Source organism: Mauremys mutica, chromosome 2, assembly GCF_020497125.1.
Source record: "Mauremys mutica isolate MM-2020 ecotype Southern chromosome 2, ASM2049712v1, whole genome shotgun sequence".
NCBI classification, from domain to species: Eukaryota; Metazoa; Chordata; order Testudines; family Geoemydidae; genus Mauremys; species Mauremys mutica.
Window position 1 is genome coordinate 214,576,803 of NC_059073.1, and position 23,586 is coordinate 214,600,388.

At 42.4% G+C, this 23,586-nt stretch overlaps 1 protein-coding gene across 5 annotated transcripts in view; it reads right to left on the reverse strand.

Moving 5' to 3' along the window:
- The window catches only part of CDV3 (CDV3 homolog), a 26,519-nt gene extending 5,467 nt beyond the window's left edge, over positions 1 to 21,052 (reverse strand). The window contains exons 1-6 of one of the 5 annotated variants that reach the window (XM_045008168.1): positions 21,018 to 21,052; positions 19,760 to 20,290; positions 17,010 to 17,089; positions 13,041 to 13,177; positions 10,544 to 10,703; positions 967 to 7,153 (exon numbers count right to left, since the gene is read on the reverse strand). In XM_045008168.1, the coding sequence (XP_044864103.1) occupies positions 7,027 to 7,153; positions 10,544 to 10,703; positions 13,041 to 13,177; positions 17,010 to 17,089; positions 19,760 to 19,966 (711 nt within the window). In that variant the 5' untranslated portion in view covers positions 19,967 to 20,290; positions 21,018 to 21,052 and the 3' untranslated portion in view covers positions 967 to 7,026. Of the gene's footprint in view, positions 1 to 966; positions 7,154 to 10,543; positions 10,704 to 13,040; positions 13,178 to 17,009; positions 17,090 to 19,759; positions 20,464 to 21,017 lie in introns of those variants that run through there. The other 4 variants (XM_045008169.1, XM_045008167.1, XM_045008171.1 and 1 more) reach the window with 4 other exon arrangements.
- Positions 21,053 to 23,586: the final 2,534 nt, after the last annotated feature.

Sequence of the window (23,586 nt, forward strand, 5' to 3'; positions counted from 1 at the left end):
AATCTCCCCTGAAATGCCTGATACAATCTGTTGGAGAATGGCAATAAACTACTATACTCACATGGAGATGGAAAATAAACATCAGACTTCTCCAATCATCAACAGCTCATTTTTGGGTGCTGTGATGATAAAACACCAGCAGAGGGAGGTGATGGCAGTAGCAGAGGAGCCAGGCAGACACAGCCAACCTTCCTCCCTCTTTCTCTCCAGCTCAAGAGCCAGAGGGCATCTGCTTGGGGAAACTGTAGCCTGGTGCATGCCCCCACCATGACCACCTGGTCTCCTAACATACATGGGCACCGTCAGCAAGAGCACTGAAGGTAGATCTTTAAATCCCCAACATCAAAGGAGATATAACTTTAAGAGCCTTTTTGTGTCAGTTACATTTCTTCACATCTGCTCCCTGGGCTCCAAGTCCTCCAGCTGCAGTTACTTGACAAGTTATGTTGATATTTACTGTTCTCTACTTATTCTTACATCCTACCTGTTCAGTAGCATACTTCCTGCTTTCCTCCTCCCAACCTTTGCCTCCATCATTCTTCTCATTCCCATGGCTGTGTTTTGCACGTCCTCCCATCATCCTGCCCACACTATTTCACAGACACCTTCCCAACAACAGAAGCACAATAAATAACCAGGCTTACGACTATTATTTACCCTCCCTTCTCTTGTCTCCTCCTGTTATGTCCTCTTGTCTTAAATCAGTTTGTAAGCTTTTCAGTGCAGGAACTAGGCCGCCTTATGTGTTTCCACAGTACCTAGCATAAATGGGCATTTGGATATTATGGCAATATACATAAGTGGACGAAAGATCAATAATGGAGGAAAAAGGAGAGGGGAAAGAAGAGCACCTCCTGCCATAAGTAACCAACTCACATTACGAGTGAATACTTGTATCATCGGTGAACATTCCTAGTTCACCTTTAAAATAAAACTTTTAAAACTGTAAATTGTAAAAGATGGGTATTGAACAACAACGTGAACAGAAGTTTATTTCCATCATGGGGTTTATAAAATGACAAAACTGATTTTAAATATATTCCATGCAAAAACAAAACAACTTATGTTAATACAATGTTAGGGTTGCATAGTTAATCACACAAAATCAGGAAATGCCAATTAAAGGTTGAATGCACAACCTTAACTATGCCCCTTGAATGTATGGATTATAAGTTTGTAGTTACATGATCCCATAATACTTAAATATAATAGAATGTATATTACATTTCTAGATATAAGCTTTCCCTAAAGTAGTATTGAACTAATGTACTGAAAACTAATCCAGATGTCTTTTTATTATAACAAACAACCAACAGCACTGGACTAATTCATTTGTATACTCTGCACGCTATAGCACCGCCATCAAATGATCTCAAAGCACTTTACAAAGAATGGATTAAGCCTCACAACACCCCTGTGAGGTAGGGAAATATGATCTGTTTTACAGCTGGGGAAACTGAGGAACAGTGAAGTTAAAATATTTGCCCAAGGTTCCACAGCACGTCAGTGAAAGAACTGAGACTAGAACCCAGATTTGCTTCCCAGACCTGTGCCTTAACTACTATTGACCATTCTTCCTCTTGTTCTTGTTTGTTTTTTGGACCAGATCTTCCATGTCAGTATTCCTAGATATGCCACTCTTTTTCTGAGGACTTAACACTTTGGTATACCACCTTGAATATCCATATTCTAGTTAGGCGACCCACTGAAACTTCACTACGCTTGATATGTAGTATACTGTACCTGAGCAATTGCATATAAAAATTTAATCATACTATTAGAAATTGCTTCCTAAAAAAAGAAAATACAGATGGATATCTTCACAACAATTTGGATCAGTATCACAATTTTTATCTAAGTTGGAGGGGGGAAACTATTTTTGTTTTAATTAGATCTTAGATTATTTTATTGTTTCATTCAAGATAAATGAATCTTGCAACTTGGCACTATCCTAATTTACTGAAAACAGGTGTGGTAGTTTAGAGACTTGATCATAAGATCTGTGCAGATGACAATTCCACAACCTCCCCAAAGGCCATTTTCCAATATGTATTTTTTTGCATTCTGAGGCTTTCCCCCACTATTGATTTTCAAACTTTCTTTGCTTCAATTTAAATCTTTAGGTGTAGGTCACCTTTGACCAACAAGAACTGCTCCTCTTCATCTCTATAGCAATCTTCAACACAGAAGCTATTGCATTTTTCCTCCAACACAAGCTCCTTCTTCTATCCTGTACACAACACTTGAACCATTACTTACAGGCCTTATTTTTGTGTTCCCTCCCCTTTTCAAATTGTTCCTGTACCATTGTGTCTGAAACCGAATATATGATAGCTACATTAGTGCTTGAGAAACAAAGTAACTTCCTTAATAAGCAGTACCTCTTTTCTATCCAAACTAACATTGGAGATTTTATATAAAAATATATTTAAAAAAAAATTGTATCTGAATGGTGTCTTGTGCTCGATTTTGACATCTAATATAAACTGAATATCCTTCTCTCCCTACCTAAAGCTGACCCAATCTAACACCTCCCCTTCTAAACTTTGGATCTTTGATTTTTAACTTCTACTTATATTTTCCTTGAAAGTTTTTACTCAACTCTACACAGAATATGTTTTCAGTTTTTACTATTGAGTATTGTGCCTGACACAGCTGTTTTAGATTACTAAAATTTTACAAACATGTTTTCTATCACCATCTCACTTAAATCCTGATTCAGCAAAAACACAGTTTAGAATGAAAATGCCCATACCTAGTCTTACCTTAGAAGTCTATTTAGGAAAAACAGATTGATCATCCTGCAGTTAGCTAGACTTACAACAGGTCTGCACAAGAGAATGAAGATGCTTCTTTTTTGTGCTCAGGAAAAAAAAAATTTTTTTTTGCTAAAGGCCAAAGACATCTGGTTTTAACTTTTTTTTTTTAAATCAGCAGGATCATCATACATATCAAACAAAGAGGTGTATTTTCTGAAGTACATTTCTTTGAATAGCTCAAACTACTGAGGAGGTAAAGGGATGTAGCCATTGAGAGTGCAATTAGCAGCATGTTTGTGTTACCTGAAATTGTGTTATGTCAAGGAAAGACTCTGCTATCATTGAGTTTTGGTACTTAGGCAAAGAGTCATAACTACAGAATTCCTGTGTGTGTCTAAGAGATGCTGACTTTCATAGCAAGAGTAAACAAACTCCCCTCCAGGAGTCTTGCTGTCTTTGTTGCTGTCAAATTCAGATCAGACCAAGGAAATCAGATGGGTTAAAAATTTCAGCATATGGAAGTGTAGTAGTTTCCACAAACCAAAGGCCACGCATTCAGATATGAAATGAGCCCCCATGAAGTCAGAGAACCCTAGAGAAGACTTAAAAGAATGATTTAAAAATAGATTTTTTTAAAAAAAAAAGTTTTGAGAGTTACCCTGGACAAGTTTGATTAAACTCTTTTTAACTCTTTTTTAACTTCAGCTTTAACTAGTAGAAATCAAATACCATGCATGGCAACTATTTAAGCTATTGCTTCATTACTTTTGGATTAAGACTAAGCAAGACAAGTCTAGAGTAACAGAGTTGAGTTAAATAGCAACTCTGCTCTACACCTTTCTGATATAATTAATTAGCATAGATGCCAATATTCCTGCAGCTGAGGTTTTGGAAATCCTATTTTGGAGAAAGCCCCAGGAGATAGTATAAGCACATTCTCCCCGCCCCCCCCCCCCCCCACCTCCCAAAGTTTTTCAGTTTTAGCAATTTTATCATTCACCTTAAGAGTTAGGCTGCCATCAAAAACTCAAATCCAGAATATTCCCTTGTGCACCACTTTTAGTGTAATTGGATGCTCTGTTATACTAATGGCTTTGTAGTTGTGTCATCTCTCTTCTGCATAAGACATTGAGATAAATGCTCTTTTACATCAATCTGGATGTTATCCACATGAGTGTTTACACAAGTAAAGTCACTTGAAGTTGCATAGAACTAGATACCACTGACTGATATTTTGACTTTATCTCTGCCGTAAAGGTGAGAATTTTCTTCATTTTAAAATAAGGCTTCAGAGCTCATGCATAATTTTTAAATGACATTTATCAGCATGTTTGTTTAAAGTGGAATATAGCAGCCATATAAATCTGAACCTCATTTCAGACAGGTCATTGTACTTTTAGGTCATTTTTACATCTGCAAGGAGTGTGATTCAAAATATGTTTTATTGCAATAAGGTGCTAAATATCATCCTTAACAAAAAAAGTGACATGCCTTAATTTGGCTTTTGTTAAAACTCCCTAATGCACTGCTTAATCAGAAAAGTCCCTACAAAAATTCCAGATGCCTTGTTTTGTGAAGATATTCTAGCAAGAACTTAGAATGACGTGTATTGTGTTTAAGAAAGTGTGACTTTTAACGAGTAGTCTTTAAAGACCTCCTTCCATCCACTGAATAGGGAGTAGCAAACTCTGAAGAAGAGGAGCCACCTTTAAGGTGTAGACTTAATCCATTTTGTGTGTCCTTTCGGTCTGTGGACACTGCTGAGAATGCCACTTAGGGCTTAAAAACAGATGGTGATTTGAATTAGATACCATCCAGAGGCCTCAGTCTAGCTACCACACTGTATGAAGGCTATGTACATTGCCATGAGCTGTTAAGTTTGGCTCTTCTGACCTGGATTTGAACTTAATGACTGCACACCTCCATTATGTCCCAAAGCTATCCAGTTATCCTCCATTTATTTAAATGCTGCATGGTGTAGGCTAGGACTACAGGTAAAGATACATTTGACTCCAGGATCCATGTATATTTCCACTTTATTAGATTTATTAATGTTACAGGTTTTCTTGCACTGCCAAAACCATGCCTGAGAATTCAAATAAAGGTACAATGGACAGCCTCATCTACCCATCATACAGTATATTAAAAACTTGATTCATGTGCATTAACAATTCCAATATCCTTCTTTAAAATGTCAGAACAAAGTTGGGATTTAGTATTTTAGGTTTCTACCATGTGATTGAGTGACACTTACCACAAATAGGACAATCTTAAACTTTTAGTGACATAAACCAACAAATGTTTTGTTGGCAGAGATATTTTCAGGGAAGATCATTACTACCGTTGGACTCTGAGCCATGTAAATCTACTTTCAGTGGTTTTGATTCTCAAAATGAAATCTTCAGGTTTTTAAATTTGTCTTTTGATCAGTCTACCTAATCATAGCTGCTAGTTTGGAAATTTTACTGAGAAAGTTAACTCTGCAAGAGCTTTAAGGCCAGTTCTATACCAAGCACAGTGTGAGTCCGGGGCAAGCCCTGATCCCACTGAAGTCAACAGCAAGATTCTTACAGACTTTAGAACATCAGCAATTAAATCAAAGGAAACTAACCATGTAATTTCTGCATGAGCCACCAAGCCTGGTCTCCTATACATAAAGTACTACATCAGTAAGATTGTTTTGCCATTGGCAAGTATGAAGTGGACAAGGGAATAAGTCTGCAGCTCCTCCTTTTGGCATTCACATTTACAGGGAGAAACCTAGATTTGGAAAGAGGTGCTTACTCACTTAGCTAGCATACTAAAAACAAACTAAATGAAGCAAGGGGAAAGACAGATGGTATGCCCCGGGGGAGTTTGGGTGGTTGTCAGATTCTTTCATTGTATAGAAGCAACTGGGTATTATTTATCCTATAGCTTTAGCATACACATGCCATTGTATTTATCTCCACTAAATTAAGTCAATAGAGATGGCCAAAAATTGAACAAAGTTGTCACTCCTTTCATTGTCACTAGGCTTCCTGCAGTTGAGAAAATGCCATTTAAAGTGAGGATTTCTGCCTTGGACAGTTTGCAAGCTCACATGGTGATCTTAAGCAGCCATAACAAATGAAATCTCACTAGGTTTGATGTTATCCTTCCTTCAGAGTCTTATATCAGCTGACTCATATAAGATAGGATTGGTTGGAGACAGCTGTTAAGTTTTTCTATTGTAGCAAAAATATCTTGAGGTTAATATTATTACTGCCCTGTATACTGCATGTATTTTTTGAAACTATGTTCTGAAGACTAGAGTGGGAGCACAGGCTTCTGTTGTGTACCAAATCAAAGCCTTCTGAAGTCCTAGTCCCTCAGAGAAAGAGAAGCGAACCAATTATGAAAACCAAGATAAACTTGTCACTATTAACACATTTCACATTTTTACTCGAGTATACTGCAATTTTATACCAGAAACAAGGGAGGCATTTTTTGTAGAAGAACAAAGAAAACGCTTGAACACAACTGTGAAAATGGCTAATGCAAACAGCCCAATCAATCCCCACCCCATACACCCTCCAATTTTGTATTGGAATGAGTTTTGTTTTGTGGTTACCTCAGTACAGCTCTATCTAAAAAGGTAAACAAACTACAGCTCTGTACTATACTTTGATAGTTTTTTAAAGTGGTATGCTCCAGAAAGTCTCTAGTAGGCTATGGCTACACATGAAAGGATTCCTCAGGATGGGACACCAGACAGGTTTCTCATTAAGGTCACTTAAATCTTTGTTATTTATAGCAAATCAGAACCAAGTGGCTGACTTCTGCAGGATTTCTGACAGGAACCCAGTAGAGAAGCTGGTTTCAAGTTTCAGATGGCCACTAAAACAGTTGTAACCTTCTTTTCCAGAAGTTGTGATCCACATGGTGTCCACAATGAGTGCAGCAAGTCTGAGGTAGTCAACCCTTACGAAGGCTCAGTATCTGAACATAAAAAGATTTTGAAATGACCACTGACTGTAGATACTTTTTCAGAGTAATTAAAGAACACTGATGAATCTTGTTCAACCATTTACATTAATTTCCCCCAAATCCAGTGGAGAAGAAAGTTGTAACACATTATGCTTCCATAGTGCGAGAGCAATCACTTATGTCAAAGTAGTCTGCACTTGCCGCAGCAGATCCAGCAGAAATAAGATGGCATGTTCATCATAGTCGTTAGCTGTAGTTTAGTTACCTTAGTAGGAGGGTTACCAAAAAAGCATTCCTTAATTGTAATGTGTATGCAGCTCTACTGATCCCCAAGCACAGCATATTGGTTGTCTAGCTGAAGTTTAAGTGCCTGGTTTTTTGAGACCTCATCCCTACCTCTATTTTTGTGTTTTACTACTTCAAAGCTCTTCTCCATTTCTTTATCCCTAAGGGAAAATAAATGTAGTCAGTAATTGTCTTATTCACTAGCTTCTGAATTGTGAAATTCCTAGCCAATTTCCACCCCAAAACCAACAAAATTAGAAAGTTACACTACAAATGCAGAGTAAAGCGAGTGGGTGGGATTCCACAGGGGATATCCATGCATTCCCCAAGAGAACAGAAGGTTGCATAGACTATTTCTAGAGTAGACCTCTTGCCCTTTCTGTGCTATTTGTTCAGATTACATCGTCGGCTTCATTTCCATAAATCCATTCCAATTTGGTATAATGTATAACGCAATACATATGGTTAACACTTTCAAATCATGCTATAGCATTTCTCTCAAAGGTGACAGAAAATAAGAGGCCCATTCCCCTCCTAGTGAGATCTGAACATTGCAACATGAAACATAACCAACAGTCTTGTAGAAGATATGGAAAGAGTTGTGTTGCAGTTAGTATGTTACTCAAGTATAATTCAAAATTTCTCACGATGGTCTTTAGGAGTAACACTGCTCATGTCCTAGAAAAGCCAAGACATCTTTGGCCTGATCTACACTACGCGTTTAAACCGAATTTAGCAGCGTTAAACCGATTTAACCCTGCACCCATCCATACAATGAGGTCCTTTATATCGATATAGAGGGCTCTTTAAACCAATTTCTGTACTCCTCCCCGACGAGAGGAGTAGCGCTGAAATCGGTATTGCCATGTCGGATTAGGGTTAGTGTGGCCGCAAATCGACGATATTGGCCTCCAGGCGGTATCCCACAGTGCACCATTGTGACCGCTCTGAACTCGGATGTGCTGGCCAGGTAGACAGGAAAAGCCCCGCGAACTTTTGAATTTCATTTCCTGTTTGCCCAGCGTGGAGCTCTGATCAGCACGGGTGGCCATGCAGTCCCAAATCCAAAAAGAGCTCCAGCATGGACCATACGGGAGATACTGGATCTGATCGCTGTATGGGGATACAAATCTGTTCTATCAGAGCTCCGTTACAGAAGATGAAATGACAAAGCATTTGAAAAAAATCTCCAGGCTATGATAGACAGAGGTCACAGCAGGGACTAAGCAAAGTGCTGCGTGAGAAGCGTAACCGAAAGCCAAAGAATCAAATGGACGCGCATGGAGGGAGGAAGGGAGGGGGTACTGAGGACTCCAGCTATCCCACAGTCCCCGCAGTCTCCGAAAAGCATTTGCATTCTTGGCTGAGCTCCAAATGCCTGAAGGGTCAAAAACATTTTCCCGGTTGTTTCAGGGTGTATGTCATCAATTTACACCCTTCTTCCCCCCCCCCCCCCAAATAAAAGGGAAAAAATCGTTTCTCGCCTTTTTTCAATGTCACCCTATGTCTACTGCATGCTGTTGGTAGACAGGGTGCTGCAGCGCTGAACACCAGCATCCCCTTCCCAGTGGCAGACGGTACAATATAACTGCTATCCATCGTCATCATCAGCCCGTGAGTGCTCCTGGCTGGCCTCGGTGAGGTCGGCCGGGGACGCCTGGGTAAAACTAGGAATGACTCCCGGTCATTCCCGGCAGATGGTACAAAAGGATTGGTAACCGTACTCATCATAGCAACTGGAGGCTGAGCTCCATCAGCCCCCCCCTCCCCCCCCATGTCTAAAGAAAAGCTTCTGTACTGCCTGGACTATCATAGCAGCTGGAGGCTGCCTCCCCACTCATTTTATCTCACTAAAAGTCAGTGTTTCTTATTCCTGCATTCTTTATTACTTCATCACACAAATGGGGGGGACACTGCCACGGTAGCCCAGGAGGGTTGGGGGAGGAGGGAAGCAACAGGTGGGGTTGTTGCAGGGGTACCCCCTAGAATGGCATGCAGCTCATCATTTCTGAGGGATCTCTGGGGCTCTGACATGGAGCGGCTGTGCTCTCTGGTTCTCTAGTACACTTGCCCCATATTCTAGGCAGGACTGACTATTTTTTGACAAAACAGAAAGAAGGGAATGACCCAGGGAGTCATTCCCATTTTTGTTCATGCGCCCCCAGCCGACCTCAGCGAGGCCAGCCAGGAGCACCCATGACAGCAGCAGACGGTGCAAAAGGATTGATAACCGTCATCGCCAATTTCCAAATGCAAACGGTGCAAAATGACTGATAACCATCATCTCATCGCCAATTTACAATGGCAGACGGTGCAATAGGGATGGTAATCGTCTCTGCTACCTTGCAAAGGCAAATGGATGCTGCTGTGTAGCACTGCAGTACCGCCTCTGTCAGCAGCATCCAGTACACATACGGTGACAGTGACAAAAGGCAAAACAGGCTCCATGGTTGCCATGCTATGGCGTCTGCCAGGGCAATCCAGGTGAAAAAGGGCGCGAAATGATTGTCTGCCGTTGCTTTCACGGAGGAAGGATTGAGTGACGACATTTACCCAGAATCACCCGTGACACTGTTTTTGCCCCATCATGCATTGGGATCTCAGCCCAGAATTCCAATGGGCAGGGGAGACTGCGGGAACTATGGGATAGCTACGGGATAGCTACCCACAGTGCAACGCTCCGGAAATCGACGCTAGCCTCGGTACATGGACGCACACCGCCGAATTAATGTGCGTAGTGTGGCCGCATGCACTCGACTTTATACAATCTGTTTTAAAAAACCGGTTTCTGTAAAATTGGAATAATCCCGTAGTGTAGACATACCCTTTGATAACACTGCTTGTTCAACTGGCAGACACTAAACTCGACCAGAAAGAAAGCTTATGCTACTATGTTGTACCAATCAATGCCACATCAAGAGGTGATAAGACCAAATGAGTTAGAGGTCTATTTAACCCTTCAGCAGGCAAGGAGTCTATGGGAGGGATAGGAAACTCAGGCAATGTCACTTAGAAGTCTCCTTAAAGTCACTCTGGACATGACATGGCCCTCCAAACTCACAGTTAATATATTAACTGTAGCAACACTGTCTACAAAATTCCTCCCTTTGCTCCACACAACACCTTTTGAAGTTGCCCATGATAACACAGCTCTGCTCAAGCAGCATGTTGCTATTACTTCCCTGCCGACAGCTGCCACAGAGCACTGGTTAACATGGAAAGGAACTCAATACTGTCAAGATCAGCAGTGTTTTATTTAAGGAAATCCCTGAATGTAGGGATTAGGTGGCCAAGGAGAGTGGTAATCACCTAGTCTGGCCCTCTCTTCATTAAGAGAAGTCCCACTCCTCAGACCTTTGACATGCATTGGGGGGGGGGGGGGAGAATAAAGTCAGGGGAATGATAAAATTTAGACCCCAAATAAATAATCATTTCTGCTATTTATAGACTCCTGTGGAAAGATCAAGATCTGACACCAAATAAGGAGTTAGGACTCTGGTGGGAAAGCATTTTAAATAGCCATCTTAGAGGAACTGATTAAATATACTTACTTTCGGCTATCTGCATGCTTGGCAGTGGATTGCAATGATGGAAACTGTGTATCACTATAGATCTCTGGTGGTCCTTGTGGTGCTTTCCGTGTCCTGGTCTCCCTAGCACCAGGCGGTCGGTATACACCACTAGATTGCACTGGTTCAGGGGGTTCTGTAACTAAGAGTTTATTAGCAGAGTTTTAGACAAATAAAAAAAGTGTATAGCCTTATTTTTAAACTCTGGCTTTGGGCCCTATTTTGTTAGCTGCTTCCAATGGTCAGATATTCTAACCTAAGAGTTGATCTAATACCCAAGATCTTAGTTTCGGTTCATCAGTGACAGTGTTCAAGATTATCCAACTAATTATTAGACCTTTTTAAATTAAAGTGCAGTTTTACAACAGCACCACATAGTCAATGGTAAGAGCCACTGGATAGGACTTGAGAGTAATTGCTAACATTTGTGATTACGAACTAAATTTTAAGTTGTTGTATTCCCCATATTTTCCAAATTTAGTTCAAAGAAACTGCCTATGGCCTCAAAGCAGACTGAAGTATTTGCTAAGAAATAATGAAATGTAATCTATTGTAAACTTGTAAAGGAGGGAAGAATACACTTGCATGACATTGCTAGATCAAGTGCCCCACCCCCATTAAGTTTAACTAGATTTTCCAATTCCAAGTGCTCTTAACATCCCACTGTAAGAATCTTAAGAGTTTTAAATTTTCCTGATAACCAAAAGCAGGGTTTATTATAAGATCAGTCATAAAATAAAACCAGAATTTAGCTTTTTGTATTTAAGATGCCATTTAGTAATGTATTTGTTTAAGAGTTTTTTGATGCAGTCCGTTTACGACCTTTCAGCTGTTCTGCAGGTTACCAGGGCCCTAGGAGAAACAGCATCAATGAAGTAGGGAATATCAGATTAAGGGTTGAGTTACACATTTATGTTAATAAAACTGAGCTTGAGTTAGGTACCCCTATTACCCTTAAATCCACAGACACTCTGCTGGTTACACTCAATGGTGACTATCTTGTGTCCTCTGGTAAAGCCTTCTTAATCTATTCAAGGTATACTTAAAGGCTCAAGGGAACTGGTTGCTCTCCACATTGAGACAGCTACATAGTTTTGGCTTAAAACTTCTGATGGAAGTGCTGCAAAAGATCTAACTGAGTCAAACAGGAGTTTGTCCTCTAGTCATCTGCCTGTTTGCATGCCTCCATCTGAAGTTTGCTTAAATACCTGGGTACATGCCAATGAAGAGCACTATAGGTTTTAATTTACAGAATTTTGAAACTCAGACGGAGTCCTTTATAATGAGCATTGGTTCTGCCGTGCATAGTTGGTCAACTGTCACATAGTCCAGTAGGTTGCTTGTCCAAACTGAGCTCGGACTATGAATTGCAACCGCTGTGGTAATTTACATATGGAAGGATGAAAAGGGAAGTCAGAAAGAAGCAATAGTTTCCTTCTGCATCCCTTCATAGTTCTGTCACATTTATAGCACTACATTTAGGATTCTGCTTGTGCAAAAAAGCAAGAAGCTGTCAAAAGCTGAGGCAAGGCAGTGCCAATGGCAACTCAAGTCTTCCTCCCCCGCACCTCATGTGAGAAGTGTGTTGAGAAAGCAAGAGACTATTTATGATAGATTTGTTAGTGGAGGTAGCAGACACAGTCATTTTGGACAGAGACTACATTTAAAGGCTCCTCCCCAACCAACCACATCAGATGACAATCCTTTCACCATGATATAATCGGGAAGAGTGAAGGGCTGTAGATGTTTATACAGATGCACTAGTTATTGGGAAGTTAGATTAGCTATATTTACAAAGGTGTATCGTAAGATACAAGTTTAAAAACTTATCTACACTTCAGTTTTTGGAGACCCTATTAATGTAAAGGTTTCTGTCTAAAAGATTAACTCCTATCAGCACCCAAGATTACCATATCTTAAATTAGAAAACTATTTTTTTATTTTATACCTTTGGTAGCATAGTCTACTCCAGAGGTCGGCAACCTTTCAGAAGTGGTGTGCCGAGTCTTCATTTATTCACTCTGATTTAAGGTTGCACGTGCCAGTAATACATTTTAACGTTTTTAGAAGGTCTCTTTCAATAAGTCAATAATATATAACTAACCTATTGTTGTATGTAAAGTAAATAAGGTTTTTAAAATGTTTTAAGAAGCTTCATTTAAAATTAAATTAAAATGCAGCGCCCTCCGGACCGGTGGCCAGGACTCGGGCATGTGAGTGCCGCCTTTGGCACGCATGCCATAGGTTGCCTACCCCTGGTCTACTCAGTTTCATTTTTCTCTGCATAGTCAGTTTTACAGGTTTGCTATTGAGTAAAAAGACCCATGCAGAGGTAATTAGGAGAGTTTAGTACTACAAACATTGACAGGGAGCTCTGGGACCATGAGTAATACCAGCGATTTATCTCAACTTCTTAAGAGTTGGATTTAAAGTTGGTATGCCTTCATAGGCCAGTGAAAAAAAGACAAGAAAAACTTACCAATAGTTTCAGCAACAGGTGCTTGCACAGGAGCGGTCTTGTTCCAAGGACCAGATGCTCTCTCTACACCACCACCAGCCTCCTCCCAGTTGTCACCTAGTTCTTCTCTCTTTTCACCTTCATCATCTTCTTTTTCACTAGTGGAATAGTAGTTAGCATGTTATAACCAAAAGATTTAAACACTTGCCAAAAAGATTATACAGTGTGTGAAAAAAAGACTTCAGTTCCTTCCTTATATCAATGCATATTCTCATTATTGGAGTGGCTAGACAACAACTGCAAAACAAATTAGCCATCAAGCCCTGGGATACGCAGTGTCAACTTCTGCAGTAGTTTCACATTTAACTCATGAAATTCATTACCTAAATGAACGTGAATACAGATCTCAAGACACAGGATATACATACTGTACTAGCTGGTCAGTTTTATGCTGTCCCCATGATTTCATCTTGCTCAAAGTTTTTGTACTAAGATAATTAGGCACTGAATTTTTTTCTAGGGAAAAACTGGAGTTTGGCAGTTATTTGAGGTGGCGTTGAGATATCTGAAACCTGAGAAAGGAGCAGAAGGGAATCCATGATTGCGAACACCATTCTAACTGGATATTTCTCAGATAGTAAGCTGTCAACATTTAACTGCCATCTTGAATTTGTTTGAATTAGTTTCACTGTAGCAACTGTAGCCCTCTTCCCCACCCCCAGACCCCTACCCCACTGAGCCCCAACCAGCTGCACTCTAACCCCCACCCTATTGAGTCCCACTCCCCATCCCCTTCCCCCCACTGAGCCCTAACCACCTTCACCTGGACTCCCCTGCAGAATCTCATCCCCCCTGTACCCAGAACCCCGCACTGAGCCCTTGTGCATCCAGATTCCCCCCCTGCACCCAGATCCTCCACCGAGCTGCCTGCACCACACAACCCTGGTTCTCTGAGAGAATTCTGCACCAAAAGAATTAAAATCCTGCAACAGTTCTGCATATTTTAATTGTCAAAACAATGCAGAAACATAATATAATCACATCATTTCAATTATTTTGGTAATTTATTTCAAAATACTTGCCAGCAAATAATTGAAATAATCACAGTGTGATTATACTGTGATATTTTGACCAAAAAAAATGCAGAATTTTAAAATATTGTGCGTGCACAGAACATGTAATTTGTTGGTGCAGAATTCCCTCAGTAGGACTTTGACGGTGGGATGTATCTACAGCAGTAGAGCCTGAAGATGGGAACTATGTACACTGATTAAAATCTCTTCATAAAACTTGAATCTACTATGCTTACAAAATAGCTACTGACTTCATGGAATGAGTCACAATGCAGAATTCAGGCCTGTGTCAGTTTTCAAAACTGTAAAGCTTCAAGACACCTATACACAGCTCTGGGTGGTCTCACGATACCTTATATGTCAGGACCAAGGACTTTTTGCTGAAGTAAAGGCAGTGAGTAGTGATCTTGATAGGAAACAAACTAAACTGGAAAAACACCGAAATCTAGGAATTGAAAGAGAAGCTTTCAATACAGGGATTGTACTTTATGAACAGATTTTAAAGGACTGAAGATCTATTTTACACAGAATTTGTGGGAGCATATTCAGGAATCCCATCGTATTACGTGGGGCACTTCCAGCATCCAAGACAGGCACTCTGGAAGTGCTTTCTTTCCTTGAAGGTAAGAAAAAAAAACATTCTGCAGAGACTTTCCATTGAAAGAAGCACATCTGGAAGATGAACATAAGAAAGGCCGTACCGGGTCAGACCAAAGGTCCATCTAGCCCAGTATCTGTCTACCGACAGTGGCCAATGCCAGGTGCCCCAGAGGGAGTGAACCTAACAGGCAATGATCAAGTGATCTCTCTCCTGCCATCCATCTCCATCCTCTGATGAACAGAGGCTAGGGACACCATTCTTACCCATCCTGGCCAATAGCCATTTATGGACTTAGCCACCATGAATTTATCCAGTCCCCTTTTAAACATTGTTATGCAAGTCAAGTCCTGATGAAGGCTTGATTAGCAAAATCTTTCCAGAAAAAGAAGTGAGATGGTCATTAAACTAGTCCTTACTGGTTACTTCCCTTTAGTCTCTAAACAGCTACGTGATATTTATGAATATGTGGAAGGTCAGGTTGGTGAAGAAATATTAAAGGGCACACAACAACAGGACTAGCAGCTCTGAGGGCAAAAAAACTGCTTGGTTAACATGGAACTACCATTATGACCAAGGAATGAGCATTTTGGAATGGTAATTAGATCAGACTTAGATTAGGCAAAAAGAAGCAATTAGTAGTTTTGATGCAAGATTTAGGCATTCTAAATGGGTCCTAATTTTTGTAAAGTTCCAAGCACCCGCCCTCTGGAAAAGTGAGTTTTAAAGTATCAAATTGGACATCCAAATATCTCTAGACACTTGCAAGATTAGTATCTCGGTTTTCAAGACCAAAGATCACTGGAGCATCAAATTTGCTGGGTAGATGGAAGTCAGGGTGCAGACTTTATTCTAGTGGTTCTCAACCTATTTACCAGTGTGGGCCACATATGCCACTCTCTGTCTTATATGGACTTCATCCACACAATATATACATATACTACCTATACAGCCCTGAGGATGTCACATGGGCCACAGCTGTGTGCTGATTGGGCCACAGGTTAAGAACCACTGCTTTCTTCAGACAGATCCATGGATAATCTAGTGTTCCATTGTGATAGTGTGGAGATCTTGTGGACAGGAGACAGGATCACAGACTAGGAGTGGGCTTCCTTTAAGAAAAGGAATGATAGTGCCCACTTGACTGTTCACACAAGTCATGGCCATAGTGTTGTTCAGAATAAGTGTGTTGAGTTTTTAGGATATTCAGCTGAAAAAAATCAAGTCACTCAGTTAATGTCATTTATGTTCAACAACTGATTATACCATGTGCTCTTTACAACTGTGGTCATACCACCCCCACCCTTCCCCTATTCCCTCAAACCAGGCTGGTATTCTAGGCCAGGATTTACTCAAGATCACAGGAGGGATCTGCTGGATAATAGACAAGAGTGGACACAAAAATAAGAAGTTTTTACAATTAAATCATGGCAGTCCCTGACAGAGGACACTAGCATGCCCCATAGTCTCAGAAGAAAGTGGCTTGAAGAGTCCTTATTGGACAATACCCAACAAACCAGTGGTTGTATTATTTCCTCTCTTCAGGGTGACAATGTTTAGGCTGAGAACTCTTATGACACCAAGAATGTGAGTGGATTGTGAGGTGAATGGATTCAGTTACTTCTGCAGTGGGGCTGAAGTGACTGAAGAAACTGGATGGTCTGACTGTCCTGTACTGATTTTTCCCCTCCAAAAAAGTTCTAAGATATGGTCTATGTAGGAGAACGTGAAGAAAGTCTTTCTTCTCTAAGGTCTGAACCTAAGATGATCAATATTCTGGAGCTACAATCCTTCTAGTACTACTGTTGTGCCAAAAAGCAAAGCTTTGTGTGGAGCTGGAAACCCCAACAAGAGAAATCTAGGAAATAAGAGTGAAGAATAGATTGGGTTACAGATACACCATCTTGAATACAAGAACTCTAAATTGCCTTAGTACATGAGACAAAGTGATCTCAGGGTCTCCTTACTGAAACTGGATTTCCATATATATCTGTAAAAAGTGGCAAAGAGTCTTGTGGCACCTTATAGACTAACAGAAGTATTGGAGCATAAGCTTTCATGGGTGAATACCGACTTCGTCAGACGCATGTCATATATATATATATGACATGCGTCTGATGAAGTCGGTATTCACCCATGAAAGCTTATGCTCCATACATATATATATCTGTAGAGTTTCAAAATCCAAATTCACTTTTGCCTGAATAGAATTGTTGGCTACAATGTAATACAAACCTCTTGTTAAACCAGATTCTGCAGAACTAGATCTAGAAGCAAAAAGCTATTTTTAGTAATAGATTGAAAAAAAACCAGTGGTACCTTATTTGCATGGAATGAACTCTGAGCCCACTGTAGTCAATCTCTTCTTTTTGCTCAAATTCCTTCCATTCATCCTCTTCCTGTACAAAAATAAATTTACAAGCTTGTTACCACTTCCACACCATGAGAGAACTGAAAGTGCAAGTAGTACAGAAACTACAGCACCAGTGTGCCAAAAAGGTATGGAAAGGCAACTAACTTTTTAAATTTCCTATTCATCTACTTTGTCACCTGAATTTAGTAGTTACACATATTAAAATAGTCTGTTGGGATTCAGGACAAGAGATACAGCATTAGTACATTGAGCTACTTTCATGCTGTTCATGATGGATGCGTTTTTTAATATATTTGGAGATTCTCAATTAAAAGTGAGATCAAACAAATCAAATTACCCATGAAGACGCCAATTTCAACATAAAAAAGTGTTGTGATTGAGGATTAACTTTTAACTAGATCCAGAATATGACTTAAGGTTCTTTTGCATTTTAAATGCTGTATAAGGCATGGCTTGGTAAAATACATACAGGGTGCAGACTAGGATGAATTTTTTTTTAATAAGTTAGTTTTTTCCCTATGGTTACAAAAATTACTTTATATGTGTTTTACACTGGCAAGTCGTGCAATGTTGTCCCTCCTGACTACAAACACTTGCACTGCCTCTGCTGCTGACCATAATTTTGCCAAGTTGAAGAGTTAAATACAAGTTTCTGGTTACTTTTATAGTTTCTGTTCAGAACCCCATGAACGGCAGTGAAACTTGTTAGTTTTACTCTGCTCCTTGAAAAAATTACAAGCAGCAGTACTAGTAAGTTCTGCCATTATTAAAGAATAGGACAAGAGAGGAAGGGAAAGAGACCCCACCCCACCTCCACAGCATCCAAAAGGCTGAAACAGAGAACAAGTCTCATCTTTCCCAGTGTTTTTGGGAAGAAGGATGACTTCAAACTCCTTGAGACTGATATGAAAGATTAACACCTCATATGCAGGGTCTGTAACAGCACCCTTGTTTTTCCCCCCCAACAGCTGAAGAGGCATAGGGCTTAGCTTCTTATCAGAGCATTATCCCAGGACCCTCTCCTTATCATTTACATCTCTCTCTGCTAAGCAAATATCTGTTTGACAAGATCTGGTTTAAAGTAGCAATATTAATAGCAAATGACTTCATGTTACTAGGAGGGTTGCCTAGAGACTTCATTCCTCCATTAAGAATGCTACTCTCCATCTGAAGCACTTTAGATTTCTTAGATTACCTTCTAATGGGAAACTTGCCAGATCAGTATTTTCTAAATTAAAAGATTTTCCTAAGTCTTTATTTTCCATTTTTTGTGTTCTATTTAAACAAGCCTAAAGTAATTAACTATTATCTCTATTTTAGGAATGTGGACTGAAATGTTAAGTGTTAAGATTACTAACCCTGGGCAAGTTAAAAATGTAACTTAGGTCTCAGATTCCCATACCCTCAACCTCTAGTCTGCGTTACGGAAGTAACTTCCCTGTGGGGAAGTTATTCTAGAGCAGTGCTTCTCAAAGCGGTGGTCCGCAGTGAGTGCGGTGAGTTTCCTCATAAGAGCGTCGAATAGGATAATAATATGGCACCGGTCCCTGGCACATTGGAAAACAAATTGCTGGTCCCCCACATCAGATAGCTGGAGAAGCACTGTTCTAGAGGATGGTTTATCAAAGCTTCCTCTGAAGCATCTGGAATTGCCTATTGTCAGAGCCAGGATATTGGACTAAATGGAACAGTGGGCTAACCTATTACAGCAATTTGTGTGTTGTCTCTTGCATGCTATCCTTTTCACTGCACTGCTTCCCTACATTCACAAAATCTATCAGCAATCAAAGCCTTCATTGGCAGAGATGCAAAGGATTTAGTGCACATAGAAATGGGTCCCTTCTGGTTCAGAGGTCCACAGGCCACAGCTAGGGAGCCACGTGGTACACTTTCTGGAGTTTCTAGAAGGCTGGCTAGTCACATGGTGATGGATCCTCCTTATTTCCAACTACTAAAAATCACATTATGTCATCAGAATGCTACCCAACATAGATGTACTTATTTATGAATAGATACATTAAGCTTCTGGGTTGCAAACGGTGTCTTTTAGACAATTTGTGTTTTCCAAGTGTACAGTACAAAGATATTAGACCGTCTTGAAGCACTTGCACATTAAAGCAGGATCATGTGCCTGCAACAAAAGCCTGGCTTGGTCCTTTTCCTGCCATTACATTTCCATTAGATGCATCTGCTGCAGCTAACACCTCCAGTTTAACGGTATTAGTCTCCCCTCACCCCCTTATCAGTATGATCTGGGGCCGATTTCGGCGTGTCCAGCCCCACAGCTCTAGCAGAGACCCCCGAAGCAGAGGCTGCCTCACGAGAGCTGACAGGCGCTCAGGGCCCAGCACGTGCGGGGCGGCCGAGAGACGCCAGACAGCCACTGGTTCGCTCCCCACCCGGCTGTCCCCGGGCAGCCACCGCACAGGGCTCGCTGCCCGGTCAGGGCCTGGGAAAGGGCCCCCACCCAGCCGGGGCCCGGCCAGCTCCGCAGCGCCGCCCTCTGCCGGCAGGAAGCCGCCGCCGCCGCCGCCCAAAGGAAGCCGCCACCGGCGGGCGGGCGGGGGCTCCCTGCAAAGCGCTGGCGCAACCCCGGGGTGAGAGCCGGGTTCCTCCTTCCCCGAACCCCCCCTGCCGCCGACTCCAGCGCGCGACGGGCCCCAACACCGTAACCCCCCTCCCCCCCCCATCGCACCTTAACCACCGCCCTGGCGGAGGAGGCGGTGCTGGCGGCGGCCCCGGAGCCTCCCTCGGCCGGCCGAGCTCCCCCCGGCGCGCTGGAGGCGGAGGAGGCCGAGGATGCGGCGGCAGCAGCGGTTCCCCGGCTCCCTTTCTCCCGCCGCTTCTTCTTGTCCCTCTTGGCGAAGAAGTCGTCCAGGCTCCTCTCCTCGGTCTCGGCCATGGCGGCGGCGGCTGCTCCGGTTCGAGCTGGCTGCGGCGGGGCGGGCGAGCGGGCGTTTCTCTGCCTGACGCGCTGAGGGGGAGCCGCCGGAACCCCGAGCGGGTGCGTGGAGGCGGTTGAAAGAAAGAACCAACAGGTGCGGGGTTGTCTCAATCGGTACCGCCCGGCGGGGCGTCTCTCCCCGACGAAAGGCAGTTGGTACCGTCCAACGGTTGCCGCTCGCGCCTCGGCTCGAGGAGCCCGTTCGAAGCTACCCCAACGTTCGGAGGCAGTTTTCTGCTCTCCACGTTGGTGGTGGCGGCCGCCGCTTGACACAGCCAGGAACTGGGAGGGAGGAGAAAGCGTGACGGGGTGGGGGGGAAAGCGAAGGAGAAAAAAAGCGAGCTATACTAACTTGCTAGGCGCTCCCGCAAATGGGTAATATTGCGACAGGCGCATGCGCCTAACAGCGCTGACCAATGGGCTGAGGAGAAGGTTGCTGCTCTGGGCCAATAGAAAACCTCTGGAGTAGGATGCTGACGTCGGTGCGTCAAATTGCGTGCCGCCTGCGTAGGACGCAAACGGCCCTGTGACTGGGCCAGCACAGACCATAGCGCAGGCAAGGTTGGTTGAGTTACATTTTTTTTTGAGAGAAGCACATGCGCGCAAGCAAACGTAGCGGGGGTGGGTGTGGATGACTAGGGGAGCGGGGCTTGAGGTGGCCACACAGGGAACGTAGGTTGCGGAGCCGTCTTCGCCGCAGCCCCTTGTTCCCGCGCGCCTGGTGGGAGGGCCGTGCGCGAGGCAGAGCGCAAGACACTCCCCTGCCAGGGAGCAGGGCGCAGCTGGCGCCCGCCCGCAGGCTTTGGGGCTGGGGGGCTGGGCGTCGTTCCCGGAGAGGGGGGGGGGGAGGAGCCTCCTAGAAGCGCTGTGCGCAAGGGTGAGGCAAATGAGTGAATGAGCCTCGTGGTGCGTTTGTACCTGCTTTGCGTGTGACCCGAGCGGGAGCTCTGGTGCGTGCAAGCCCGTCTCGCTCACCAACAGCAGTGGGGCTAACAGAAACGATTCTTACCCGCCTCCTCGCTCCTAGGGCCTAGCCGCAGTTGAGCGCAGAAGCCATGTGGCTTGAGTGCTGGGCCCGCCCTGCTATATAAAGTCCTTTTTATTATCTAGAGCAGGGGTAGGCAACCTATGGCACGTGTGCCGAAGCCGGCACGTGAGCTGATTTCAGTGGCACTCACACTGCCCGGGTCCTGGCCACTGGTCTGGGGGGCTCTGCATTTTAATTTAATTTTAAATGAAGCTTCTTAAACATTTTAAAAACATTATTTACTTTACATACAACAATAGTTTAGTTATATATTATAGACCTATAGAAAGAGACCTTCTAAAAATGTTAAAATGTGTTACTGGCACGTGAAACCTTAAATTAGAGTGAATAAATGAAGACTCGGCACACCACTTCTGGAAGGTTGCCGACCCCTGATCTAGAGCGCAGTGAGAACTGAGAAGGCAGGTTTCCCACCCCACGTTCTGCTGCCCCCTGCTAGCCTTGATCTGTGTGGGGACTTTATCTAGGGGCAACAAGGCACGTTCACTTCTGCCTGACTCATGCAGGTTTTGGCTTATCTGGGCTGAGTCTGCCAATTAGTGAAACATGTGGAACGTGTGTGATACGGGAGCTGGAACAGACCCACCGAAGGCTTTGTGTGGGAACTCCAAAGATGGATCTGTTGGGTGGGAACAATTGTTAATTCTTCAATTGTCTGGGCTAGATTCACACTGCTGACCTACAGGTGAAAGGCTAATTGATCATTAGTGAGGGCCTGAAGCATTCAGATCTCCTTAACAGCTACTTTTTACTTTGTTGACAATAAGATTGCTTTCTTTAAATACATTTATGTATCCAAGTTCTGATGAAGGCAAGGTCTTCCACTTTCTGTAGACACAGGCAAAAATATCCCCACTGTGCTTTCTCCTCTTCAAACAAATCTTTTAATAAGTATCCCACCAATTTCTAAAAGAAGAATTCTCACTACACTAAAACAAATATTGATACAACATCCAAAACACCTATAAATATGTTTTGTTATATTAAATAATTTCAATGTTTATTGCACAGGCTTCACGCTGACATGTTTCCCCCCATATGGACCATTAGACTGAATCCATAACTTTCAGATACATGGCACCAACCACTTCTATGGGAGTTGCATGAGCATCTGCCATTAAAGTAGAATGACCTTTCTTATTAGCATGGAGGAAGTAAGATACTCATAAATCTCTACATGAGGCCTAGCCACTAGAAAGGGACAAAGATCTGCACTGTGTTAGCATGGATTACCCAAAGAGAGAATTTATCTCCTTCCATCTGAGAAGTAGTGTGGTAAGGTGTGATAGAGTTAGCTCTGTCATATTAAATGTTAAATGTGTGTTCTATTCCTACCTGTGTCTAGTCTGATGTTACCTTTTCCCACTTGTCTGTTATCATAGCTGTAAAATGAGTGAACAGTAATTCCCAAAGGTAGGGGAAATGATGCCTTGGTTAATAAGGGTTAGGAAGTCACTAGTAATATTCAGAGCAGTTAGCAGAAGAGCTGGCATTGGACACATGGGCTCTCAGAAGACAGTTTAGTGCATCTTCCCATAGGCAACACTATATTGCAGGGTCTTGCTCTCATCTTCTCCCTCCCTCAAAAAATGGTGTGACATATTGCCATTTGTAAAGGAACAAAATGTGTGAATGGCAAATCTTGGGTAATACTTAGTGGCCTGGTCTGGGAGGAAGGGGTGTCTCCATATGTGTGAAGGGTTTAGGGTACTCAAATGTATGTGAAAATTGTGGGGTGGGCTCTGGAGGTGAAGAGAGGGGTGAGAGGGAGAAGCTGGTGAGTGTTCAGTTATGTGTCTGCCTCTTCCACTTTGCCAGAAGTGGAGGTTTGAGAGGAGGGGAAAAGTTTCCAGCTGTGAAATTTACTTTTTCTGGGCAGCTAAAGGTCTACAGGTATGAAATATTTTTGGTGTGTCAGGATGAGATTGTTAAGGAAATGTCTCTATGTTAAATTACCAGGAGTTCATGTTAGAAGCCTTTGTTGTAAGTAGCTTAGTAAAAACATGGTGGACTATTGCATTCCATTAAAGATTATTATTATTTCTATAATGCAATAGTTCTGCCTCAGTCCCAAAATTAAACTACCAAGTTTGAGCTTGGATTTTACAGGGGGGAAACAAAACTGAGTTAATAATGGAAATGAAGATGCAATATTAACTGTGGAATAACTGCCACTGTATCAAAACAGGATTTAATTTAGGGTTATTGAATCCACCCATGTGTAATTAATTGCAGAATCTGGGCCCAGTCTATTAAACTGAAATGTATACGTAGGAGCCATGATCTGACTAGACCCTCTTGGGGTATGTTCTGTGGATCTTTGAGGGGGATCAGCGTTGGCTTTAGAGTTGTATGTTAATACAGGGGTCTGTCCTGGATTTGGTACTGTTAAAAATTTTCATTAGTGACTTGGATAATGGAGTGCAGAGTATACTTCAAATCTGTGAATGACACCAAGCTGGGAAAGTTGCAAACACTTTGGAGACAGGATTAGAATTCAAAATGACATTGATAAATTGGACAGTTGGTC